Source organism: Dermacentor silvarum, unplaced genomic scaffold (assembly GCF_013339745.2).
Source record: "Dermacentor silvarum isolate Dsil-2018 unplaced genomic scaffold, BIME_Dsil_1.4 Seq5474, whole genome shotgun sequence".
NCBI classification, from domain to species: Eukaryota; Metazoa; Arthropoda; class Arachnida; order Ixodida; family Ixodidae; genus Dermacentor; species Dermacentor silvarum.
In genome coordinates, this window is record NW_023606408.1 from 8646 (window position 1) to 21008 (window position 12363).

The 12363-nt window shown below is 44.0% G+C and overlaps 1 protein-coding gene across 1 annotated transcript; it reads left to right on the top strand.

Moving 5' to 3' along the window:
- Positions 1–1188: 1188 nt before the first annotated feature.
- LOC119435225 (uncharacterized) lies at positions 1189–6581 on the top strand. The gene is made up of 5 exons (XM_037702141.2): positions 1189–1706; positions 2069–2594; positions 3150–3218; positions 5068–5157; positions 6394–6581. The coding sequence occupies exons 1-5, from the start codon at positions 1294–1296 to the stop codon at positions 6490–6492; spliced, it is 1197 nt and encodes a 398-aa protein (XP_037558069.2). The 5' UTR covers positions 1189–1293; the 3' UTR covers positions 6493–6581.
- Positions 6582–12363: the final 5782 nt, after the last annotated feature.

Consider the following 12363-nt stretch of genomic DNA (forward strand, 5'->3'; position numbering starts at 1 on the left):
TTGGGGTGTGGAATGCGAAAACGGTCGTCAATGCAACTTTAGGAGCAAGTTAAGCTCTAGATTTCCCACAATTATGCGGAGCTTTCAATGCTGTTTTTCGTGTGTATAATATGCCTCTGCGTATCGCTTTGCCCCGTCAAAACTTATCAATAATTGTGTTCACTGATAGCGAAAGGTAATTTAACTGAATGTTGCTTAATTACATGGGGAATCGTGCAGGTGTGTGTTTTTGCCAACTTCGTATTAGGTGACTCGCTGATAGCCCGCTGGTGCAGATGTTCGGCATATAACGTTTTTTTTTTTTTTTGCGGGGGGGGGGGGGGGAGGTTGAGTAAAACATTCGTGTGCATCGCGCAAGCGGTTAATAGAATACATGACATGTCCGGTACAGTGCTTTTAGCATCAGCAATCGACAGCTGTACTGTCCGCAATGAAAGCCTGAAGGACGCGGCTTCCTCGAAAGGTAAGACATGCGGCTGTGTTAAAGCATGGAGCACCGATTTTCTCGAATCGCAGTGCCGCTCACGAAAACTGTTACAGTTTGAAACGTCGCATTCGAGGGTAGGTGGTTCGTGTATATTCAGCTTTCTCGCAAATCTCATGTCCCGTATACCTTTGTTTCCGGCTGTCTCTTTGGCCAATAAATGGGACCATGTAAGCAAACTTGAGCTATCTCACGGCAACATGATTACTTCGGCTTGCTGGCACAAACTTTCCACGATTTGTGCGCGCAAAGGAAGAGAAAACAGGGCAGCAGGGTCGAGTGAACAACACACAGGACCAGGTTACAATATAAATATTGCACAAATAATTTATATGCATGGCGTATACATGAGCACCCGATGCCGCCGACATGGAATTGTGATGTAATGTCAAACAGGTATGACGATGTTCAAATTATCTATGCTTAAGAAAAATACAGTGTCTCACGGAAGTTTCCTCCTGTCGTAGATAGTATTGCAATAATCTTAAATAATATTTGTTTGCAACACATGAAATAATTCGCTGCTGGGCATATTGGTAGCGTGTGCATGTTATCTTATTCCAAATAAAATTTTGTTGTAAGTCGGTGCTGCATGTCTTCTACTCTGCGCACTGGTTCTGCTACGCGCAAACTATCCGGCATTCTTATCTAACCGTGTAATACCTAAGTACTCTTATCGCTGGCCTCTTTTTTCACAGTGGATAGAGTTCTCAACTCTGGGAGGAGCACAGCTGGGTATTGCTGAGCACTGACTGCGCAGATCGAAAACGCTGCCAACTGTCTCGCGCACCTGTCACCTCCGAGTCATTATGGTCAGCGCCATGGCCGCACGAATCAAGCCGTATGCCTGGCTGTGCCGTGCAGCTGGCGTTTTCTTCATCAGAAATCTTCAGAGCGGAAGCCCAAAAGACTGGACGGTCAGCTTGAAGTCCTGGTACACCCTCTATTCAGTCGGCTGTCTCCTGACCTTTGCACTTGCCGAGCTCTACTTCGTCGCCGACAACACAGTCCGCCTCTACGCCACAGTTCGTACCTTCACGAAGTCCCTCGTGTTAGTAATCCCGATGGTCGTGGCCTTCAAGGTTGTCGTGAACATCGCAAGCGCCGTGTCCGGCTCGTGGACTATGCTGGAGTTTTTCAAGATGTCGGCGGAACACGAGATGAGAGCAGCGTTCGATTGGAAGAAGTATCAATGGAGGTGTCGCCTCAGCTACGCTTTGAGGTGCGTTCATTTTGCACTTCAGTGAAGTCTATCGCTGTCAAGGTGGTGGCCCGTTTGTTTGAAGACAGCTCAAAACGTCCTCTACGACAACAATTATAGGCTGTGTAACAAAATAGCGCGAAGAAACGTTAAATGTTATTACTTTGACGCCGATGACCCAATTGTAAAATTGAAGCAGGTCAGTGATAAAACGCCAAGTCGATCAGCCAGAGGTCCTGCGAATAGCACCAGCTTAGAAAAACGCGTTATGACAATGTTCGGAAAATTGGTGCACGGCATGCCATTTTCGTATTAAGCATTTTTAATGCACTATGAAACATGATACATGCAACATGTGCCCTCCATGTTACATTTCTTCACAGATTCTTCGTGGCAATCTTCTTTTTCGCGCACCTGGTTGCCAACGCCAACATCACCATCAGGCTTCTCAACGTCGAGGGCTACTCGTTCCTCGAGTTCGTGCTGAAGGGTGCCATGCTTCTGTTCAACTTTCTCTTCTTCATGTACGACATGTTGCACTTCATCATTCTGAGACCCTGTTGCGAGGTTCTCATCGGCTACGTTCGCCAGGAGCAGGACACACTCAAAAGAATTCTCGGGATAGGCGAGAAACCGACCTTCAAGATCACGACGTTCAACACAGAGTTGGACCGGGTGAGGCTGAACGTTTCCTCAATCGCAAATCTGAGGAGAGTGCTCAACTCGGCCTGGCAGTTCTCAATTACGGCTTCCGCTGTAGTCCTCTTGATTGTGTCATGCATATGCGTCTACAGCGCGTTCGATGAAGGTGTCCCTACAGACCAGCTCCTGCTCACCATCTCGTACTGCGGCTATGCCACCATCGACTTTGTGGATGTTGCACGGCTTAGTCAGAGGATGGCAAACGAGGTTAGTGCTCAACAATGTGTGGCGACGTTCCTGTCCTCGTCTAGTTTGTTCTAGTCACGTCTATAACAGGTCTTGTAGCAAACTATACTTAGACCTTCTGGGATGAATTCTGTCATTGTAAATTTTCTCGTTTTTCGTTTGCATACGCATGTAGACTGTTTTCTTTTATTGGAAGAATAGCGGAAAACTTGCTAAGCTCGGAATGGCCCTCGCGAAAATTTATAAAAGATCAGAGAGAGTTAGCGCTGAGAGAGTGTTTTTTTGCAGATAACAGGTGACATCGGATAGCCATGATGTTCTTTTGCTGTAACCAGATCTTACGTAACCTGTCTGGTATCAAAGGTGCTGACTGATTAGCGTATTTTGTTCAACTTGGACGAGAAAAAGATACGCCAAAGTAATTACCTGAAATTCTTGTTCTTATGTTCCTTTCAAATGTAAAAAGTGTTCTTTCGCTCAAGCACAGCGAGTAAATGGTCGGTATGTGCTGTAAGTGAGCCCACTAATGTGACTTTTTGATGGTTGTTCTGCTTTCTGCTTCTCTACTCTATGAAGACACTAAAGCTTAAGGAGAGCCTTATGAAGGCTTCTGTATTCCAAGACTCACCTGTGGAGTTCCGTCAGGTAAGTGGACGTGCACATGCACTGCAGATTTAAGAAAATTTCTCCATCCTGATAGCACTCTAGTTTGTTTTTAACTCACCTGTGCAAAAAGAGGAGCTCGAATTGTGAACTTTCTTCGAATACTGTTTACTACACTTCAGCAAGAGAAGGTTGGCGGGTCACTCTTTCGACGGGATGACTGCCTGTCTTAATTTAACGTTATTTTGTTTCATTTCAATTATCTCTACTGTTAGTATAGATGGAACACGCTTCGTTTCACAGGGCAATTGGGCTGGTGAATTTGCGAGTAGCAGTACTGTGCAAGCGATAACTGAGGAATAGAGACAACAAAAGAAGAGCACCGATTCCCAGGAAGATGAACTCTGTAGATTATTAACAGTGTCGTAACACTGGTATCCTCACAATGGAACTGACGTGTCGGCAAGCAGAATTGGCATGGCAAAAAAAATGCGCTTGTCAAAATGTTGGCTCTAGATTGAGTCCGGGCGCGGTTGATGAAAAATATCGACAACGGTTTTTTTAACAAACGCATTATCACCCGAAAAGTTAGTCTTGTGCTGTTCCGTAGACTTCGCAAAGTTAAGGCATACATTCAAGAATACATACGCGAAAAAAAATTTCTCCGTGCAAGTTCCATGTCATGTACATAGTGAGGGACGGACCAGTACATACTGCGCATGTTGCTGGACTGTCTCCTATATGCCAAGCAAAGGCTACGCCACAAAGTTTAAGCGCTGCAAAAGCATCGATTCTCACTAGGGACCTATACTTTGGCCATGGCCAATTAGTGTCCTTGTAAGCACTGATTTCGTGCAATGAAATACTTTTTAATAGTTGAACATGTGCTCGAAATATTAGGCACAATTTTTGGCGCAGTGATGCTCCTGTTTATTGCTTTTGGCCTTGTTTGACCTTTTTTTCCTCTTGTATGTGTTAGTGTTAGCGCATGCTGGAGTTTCAGTCATTACTACGTTTTCATTTATCATACTAATTTTTAAAGAAATTCATATATGCTCTCTATAATTGAAATACAGAAACCGCAGGCATCCTATTTCGAACCTGTTCAATCTGCCCTCATTTACCCTACGTATACCTGAGAACCTGAAAATCAAAGTATTCAGCGGGACATACCGAAGCATGTCGCAGAATAAAAAGACTACATGGTATTTGTGAATTGTACCATGCTGGCGAAGCCAATCAGCTTCACATTGACCGTTTAACTTCTCTTCAGAAGGAATGTTTCATTCATTTCCGACCTCGCTCTCGATGGTCCTACTCAGAGCAATTGTGCTCCCTACAGAAGTAGTATAATTTGAGAACAGGGAGTAAAATTAATGAAACGTGTCATTCACGCTTAATGGAACTGCCAGAACTCTTTCTTTTAGCGCACGCTCCAGAAGCGTCTACCCGTGATCTAGTAGATAGCCGAAACAGGTGTGTTCCTTATGTAATGGGGACATAGCACAATGAATGACTGTGATTCCTAACTTTGAGCATCCCGCTTTTTTTCGTATATCTTTATTATACCTGCGTTTCATCTGTATCCTTTTCACAGGGTTGAGTAGTACATTAAGGTCATGTACCTTACAGGTATGAGTAGTGCAAAGTGCAGCATGAAAAAGAGAACTAGCTGACGCGCATCTGACAACTCAGACAATGATTTGAATGCACCCATTTTGTGCGGCCGCAGGTCACGGCAGTGGAGACGTCTATTGTCTTATATAAAGTTTAAAGAGAAAATACAGAAAAAGACAAGAGCTTATCGAAACAGAGCGCCATCGTCCATTTTTAAAGCGGTAGCTGTTGCTCGCTTCCCTTTCGAAATGAACGAATTTTTTTCTGCATACAGGTTGCATATCTGCGCAGTTCCATTCGGCCAAGCGAAATGTTCCTGAGTGGTGGGAACTTTTTCAAGCTAAACATGTCACTTCTTGTATCGGTAAGGTTCTCTTCCTATACCACTTTTAGAAATAAGCATATTTTATTGTAGTTCTGCAAACATTATCCCCATAAATTTCATGTGTGAATGCTGATACCACTCCCATGAAGAATCATTGGGCATTAATTTGAAAACATGACACCAGTAAGATGAAAATTCACACAGCAGAACATAAGGCAATTCATGCATCTGAATTAATAACTTGTAAAAACACGAAACACAGCGACATCACAGCATATTGTTATGTGGTGATTGCATCAGTGAAACGGTGGAGTTGGGGGATATAATGAAAGATAATGCCATTAAGACTTCAGTATACCAGATTAACTGGTGTGAAATGAATTTAACTAAAAGACTCACAGAAGCGATATAGGAGAACTCAGTCTGTCATTAGTCTTACTTAAATTAGCACCGTGATCACTCTCCTATTGATAAATAGCATCAAATTTACTGACAAAAGCACTGTTGCGACGCTAGCATGCTTCAACAAAGGAAGCAGAGGCTGAGTCAATGGTTTGAAACTGTGTGCGCCATTTCGTCCGTTGACGTCGAATAAGTTGCTGTCCGCAATGATGTGTGATTAGAAATGCAACGCGGCATGTCGGCGCAGTGAAGGGGGTTAAGGAGCGCCACACGCTCAGTCACTTCTGTTTTTATGTGCTTTGCTATAACCCATTCAATAATATTGAAGCAACGTTATCTGTGGTGACATGTATAGAGGGGTAAGAGCACAGTGCCCATTTTTTTGCACGCCGATTTTTCGCACTTGACATGTTTCGTCGATTTCCACGTGAACTAACGGAGAGCCGCATCGTATAAACAAAACTCGCGTCCGTATTTTACGTAGGCTTCCTTACGTTTTCATAAAGCAAAATGTGTACGTATTTTCTTACGTAGAGTTACGCCGTAAAATACAAGAAATGTTTTACAGTGTAACGCGTTCGCGTACTTGTTCTGCGTTAACCCAACATTTCTTAGAACTATGGTTAACCTCGAATGATCTTGAATGGTCGGGACTTCTGCTGAAGCCAGCAATAGCAAGGCAGCCGTTGGACATGTGCACAAACAGGTGCTCATATGAAGCATAGATCTAGCTCTCACTATGTAAGTTGTGCTATTGCTGTGTGTGTGGAAATATATATAAGCTGTCAAAGTGCCCATTTCTGCTCGGAGAACTTGTAAAGCCCACGTGCCTTTGTTGAATTCAAGCTCTGCATATTGTTTTGGTGACTGCAGCTTGCAGGGTCCCTCATCACATACTCCGTCATCTTGGTGCAAACAAGCGACAGCGTGGAGCATATGACGACAGCGAGGTCATGCCATGGCGCCTCATGAGCGCCGTGAATATGTAACAGCATACGCCACAGTTTCGCGAAAGTTAAGATCTTCAATTAAATACCTAGACAGTAAGCCAGCTAATCTGCCTCATACATTCTTGCCAGTTTTTATGCGTGGGGAGACACATACCTCTAATCAAGGAGGCTTTATCAATCCTGGATTGTATTTTTATGGTCACAAAGCTACGCAAAACAAAACCGCGTAAGACTTACATGCCGAAAAGAGCAAGACCACGTTTGACAAAGATGAGTCAACCTATCGAGACGTCGTCCGTTCCTTGCTTTTGACACTTAACGTTCTTCAGTCCTTTATATTTGCAGCGTGTTTCGACGTATACCGCATACATTGTGACTTTTGATCCAAATAAACAAGAAGGTGTTTTATCTTTGACCATTGAATTTGGGCAATTCAGTAAGTCACGCATTTCTACAATTTAAAAAATGAATGACCAAAATGGTTGATTGATTGATGATGTATTGGGTTTTATGGCGCAATGACCAGATATAGTCAAAGAGCGCCATACACATGGCACTAGGTTTTCAATTAATTGTTTATTAAATAGAGAAATATACTATGAATGGTTAGTGTAGCATGGCTGTAAATATGCCTAAAATCAGTCACTCTAACTTGCGTAAAATATTTAAGTAATAAAACAATGATAATGTCCATAGATGACCAGACTCCAGATTGATATGGTTTAACGTATCAATACCTCCTCACTGGATAACAAGCAATCAAAGGCACTGCAGTGCAGGACTCCGTTATTAATCAATCAATCAATCAATCAAATCTTTATTTCCAACGACAGTTGGGGGTCCCTTAGGCGAAAAGCGGTAATAACACCACTTGAAAATGCCTAAGGGCCCACGTACATGACAGCGGTGTTAAAATGCATACTTTCAAAAACAAATTTACAATAAAAAAAAGGTGCAGGTAAAAAAAAATTTAAAAAGAGGTTGTGCAAATACAACAATGGAACGGTAGAACAAATGAGGATATATAAGTACACTCTAGGACGGTTGTGTTTTGGAGCTGAAATATTCGGAGCTCATGTGAACACATATAAAATGACGAAAACAATAAAGAGTAATGAAGCATTCTTGATCGTGTTCGAACTGTATATTATAAAAAAGTTTACACAAGAGTTAGAAAAAATTCACGCATTTGTTTTTTTGTAAACGTAGAAAAGTTAGAGTCTTTCTCTTCATATTTATTAAGTAGGGATGGCATTGTGAATCTAAGAGACTGCAAAAAATAGGTCGTACGCGAACGAGGAACAAGCCACCTGTCGGCGCTGCGGGTGCGTGAATCCGTGTAATGCATGCTTATGTTTGATGAATCTTTAATAAACGCTCTGAATTGTTCCTTTGCGAAGAAATAAGCATACATCAAACGAAAATCGAATATGCGTTTCACACTGATTATTTTATAGCGAGCAAACAATGTACCCGTAGAACTGTTGCACGGGACGTTTGCAATGTACCGAAGTGCTCTCTTCTGCAATAGGTGAATTGTTTTTATGTTACTTAGGGTTGTGGTGCCCCAGACTAACAGGCAGTAATTTATATGGGAAGAAAACAGAGCATGATAAATCTGAAGTTTAGCTTTTTCTGGAAGAAAGTGCCTACATCGTGACAGAACACCAGCAGCACGCGATAATGATTTGGTCAGTGATTCAATATGGCAAGTCCATGTCATATGAGCAGAAAAAGTCACACCCAGAACTTTATGTTTCTCTACTATTTCAACGGGTATTCCCTCAAGCGTTAATGATTGGTTCACGTTTACCTCCATGCCTCGGGATCTGAAAAAAACAGCTTTTGTTTTTTTCGCATTTATTCGTAGCCCATTAGCAGTGGACCATTGCAGCAAATCTGAAAGTACACTTTGGGTTCTGGCAACAATTTCAGTTGTATTTTGTCCAGAAACAAAAATACTAGTGTCATCGGCGTAGAGTAGGAATGAGGCATCATTGTTTATCTTAACAATATCATTTATGTAGATAATGAAGAGCATTGGTCCTAATATGCTTCCTTGAGGCACGCCACAAGAAATGGTTTTAGAAGAAGAAAAACAGTTAGCAATTGAAACGCATTGCTTCCTCTCAGACAGATATGAACTAAAGAATGCATTAGTTACACCACGTACCCCATAAGCGTTCAACTTCCCGAGTAAAATGTAATGGTTTAGGGTATCGAAGGCCTTGCTATAGTCAATGAAAACACCAAGCGTAAACTTTTTTTCTTCGATGTTCTTAATTATCAATTCTTTTTGAGCTAACAGCGCAGTCTGTGTAGATTTACCACGTTGAAAACCATGCTGATACTCTGAAAGTATATTGTGTTTGTTAAAGAAGCTATTTACGCGGCAGAATATTATTTTCTCTAATCCCTTAGAGAATACAGGTATTATTGAAATTGGTCGGTAATTATTAGCATCATTAATATCTCCACTTTTAAATATAACAGAAACTTTTGCGATTTTCATGAGATTTGGGAAACAGCCAGACTGAAAGACTAGATTAAACACGTAAGCTAGAGAAGGAGCAAGCAGGTCAATTACGTGCTTAATCGCTTCTACCTGAAATCCATCGACATCGACAGCTTTACTGTTTTTTAGGGAAAGAAATGTACGTACTATTCCTGCCTCATCTGTAGGTGCGAGAAAAAATGTATCAGCATTATGGTAAGCAATACGAGTATGAGCAATGCTTCCCAGTGGTTGCACTGCATTAGAAAAGTGCTCACTGAAGTGCTCAGCTAAAGGCACACCGGAAAGTTTGTTCCCGCCAATGGTTATTTCCGTTAGAGTATTCTGACCCGCTTTGCGGTTCAGTGCCTGGTTGATGGCTTTCCATACTTGGTTTGGGCGCCGTCGATAGATGTCAGAAAACATGTGGTTATAGTAGGAGGTCTTTGCCTTTTTCAATGCCGCAGTTAGTTTGTTTCTGTAAGTTTTAAAGGCCTCAAAATCCTTAATATCTCTTGTGCGCAAAAACTTCTTAAAAAGGCGACTTTTTTCTTGATCATTTTGATATGCTCCCGCCCTACCCAAGGTTTTCTTCTTTTTCTGTTAGCTTTGGCGCTTACGTAAGGAAAAGATTTGTTGTAATGACTAGTGAATATAGATAAGAATTCACGATAGCTCTCATTTGGGTCTAGCTTATCATAAACAGAATACCAATCTTCCCTGAGCATACGCATACGGAATGAGGTCATGTTTTTGTTAGACATACATCTATATTTAGCGATATCCCCATGGCAACTTATTTCTTTTTCAGTAGTTTTAGGAAAAGCAATAAAGACAGGACAGTGGTCACTTACGCAGGCGCATACCGTGCCAGCTGCGGCTACATCAGTGTCTATGCTGACGATAAACAAGTCTAGTATGGACTGGCAAGTTGTCGTTACGCGTGTAGGCGTATTAATGACACTATTGTAGCCACAAGCGTAAAGTTTGTTAAGGAATTCCCGTGAGGTCAAATTATCCTTCAGAAGGTTTATGTTAAAGTCGCCACCTATTACAGTGTTATAGCGATGAAATGTTGAGTATTCTAATATTTCTTCAATAAATTCCAAGAATACACTCATCACCAGACGGTGGGCGGTAAAACGCCACATACATGTTGATATTGCTCTTTATGCAAAGTACTTCATAGTCAGCTGTAATGCAGGTGAATTCCGGGATTATGTCGCAGAGCATGTGTTTCTTTACGTGCATTGCCACTCCGCCACCACGGAAGCCACTTCGATTGATAAAATAGTGATTGTAGTCAATCATATTTAGCATATCGCTTGCTTCGTGATACCACGTTTCAGTTAACATGATCACGTCGAACAGGAAGTTGAACTCGTTAAAGAATGTGCCTAACTCATCTAGCTTAGGGGCGGCGGAACGTACATTAAGGTGAATAGCAGTGAACATGCCCTGCGACTGCGCCGGAAGTTTAAGTTCACATGGCAGACAAAATTCTTGATACCACATCGCGTGTACAAGAAAAAGTAACACAGATTACAACCATTAACACCCTAGGCAATCTTGCCGAGGTCAGAATCTGTTTCAATGCGTACCACTTGACTTGACTGTGTCTTGCGCGCGAAAATCCTTCCATTCTTCGTCCACACAAACTGCCACTGATTCTCCCGTTTTTTTTTTCAACTGCCTGTGCAAGCAGCCGCTTCAATGTTGGACAGAGATGCTCATTCACGAAGATTTGTGCTTCGCTGGTGATTCCTACGCTACGATTCCTAATGAGATTTTTGCGGGCTTTCTCGACGACAAGGTCCCGTTTCTGCTTGCTTTTGAACTGTACAATAACGTTCGTTTTGCCCTGCTCACGAGACGGTACTCGGTGGCACACTTCTATATCGCTAGCAGAAATGGGTTCGCCAATGACATCACCAATCTTGCCTACAAGACTAGTGATGTTTTCATTTTCCATCTCAACGAGCCCTTTTATTTCAACATTCGATCTGCGCGAGTATTGCTCACCTTGAACAAGTCGCTTCTGCAGTTCGACAATGACTGACTCATTTTCACTGCATTTAGCCTTCAGCCTCTCATTTTCCTTCCTTAAGCTTTCTCTCTCGGTGCGCCCTTCCATTAACTGTTGTTTCATTGTTTCAAATTGTTTTTCCATGAATTCCAGTCCCTCCTTCATTTGTTTCATCTCAGCACGTAGTTCACGCAAGTCAGAGCGTGCATCACGATCCTTCTGTGACATCACAAAGAGTAGAAAGTGCAAAATGTGCAAAATAAATTCGATAAGCCAAATGACACAGTAAGTTGGCAGCGGTGACAAAGAAAATAAAACGCGTCTATAACAGACAGAAAAAACAGCACCAACCTGCAGTACGACAACACGTTTGATTAGTCCTGCGCCTACTGGTTGTCACCGCTGCCAAATGTTCCGTTGAGTGTCGACCGCTTCCTTTTGTACTCTCGCTGATGCACTGTGGGTAGCTTCCGGGTGGTGCCGATGCGTTGCCTTCCGTGAACCTCCGGTGAAGGGCACCTTGCCCCTAGCGGTTCGTCGCGGCAAGTCTCCGGGTTGATGGCGCAGTGGGTAGCTGCCGGGCTGCTTCCGATGCTGCGCCGCTTTCAGGCTTCCAGTGAAGGACACCCTTGTGCCTAGCGGTTTCTTGCGGTGAGTCTCAGGCTATCTGCAGTAGAGCACTGCACGGGCCGATTTTTGCGGCCCGGGCCCGGCCCGGGCCCGTTTTTACATTGGGCGGCCCGCCCGAGCCCGATCAAAACTTTTATGGCGAGACGCCGGCCCGGCCCGGGCCCGGAAATTATCTACGTTACCCGCCCGGCCCGGCCCGCCACCCCTTTACCGTAAGCCCGAGCCCGGCCCGAGCCCGGCTCGAAACCGGCCCGAACCCGGCCCGAGACCGAAAAATACATGTTTTTCAGAGTTGAGAAGCCCGAGAATAACTCGCAGAAAGCCCGAGCCCGGCCCGGGCCCGCGTCAAAAAACCCGAGCCCGGCCCGGGCCCGCGTCAAAAAACCCGAGCCCGGCCCGGGCCCGGGTCAAAAAGCACACGCCGTGCCCGAGCCCGGCCCGAGCCCGTGAAAAAAACTGCTCTACCCGGCCCGGCCCGGCCCACGGGCCGGGCCGGGCCCGGGCTTTCGGGTAAGCCCGAGCCCGTGCAGTGCTCTAATCTGCAGTACGACACACGTTTGATTAGTCCTGCGCTAAGGGTGTCACCGCTGCCAAATGTTCCGTTGGGTGTCGACAGCTTCCTTTGTACTATAGCGTAACGGTGTAGCTTGACGGGTGGTGCCGATGCGTTGCCTTTCCGTGAAGGGCACCTGCCCCGGTCGTCGCGGCACGTTGACGCAGTGGGTAGAGGCTTCGCTCGCGGC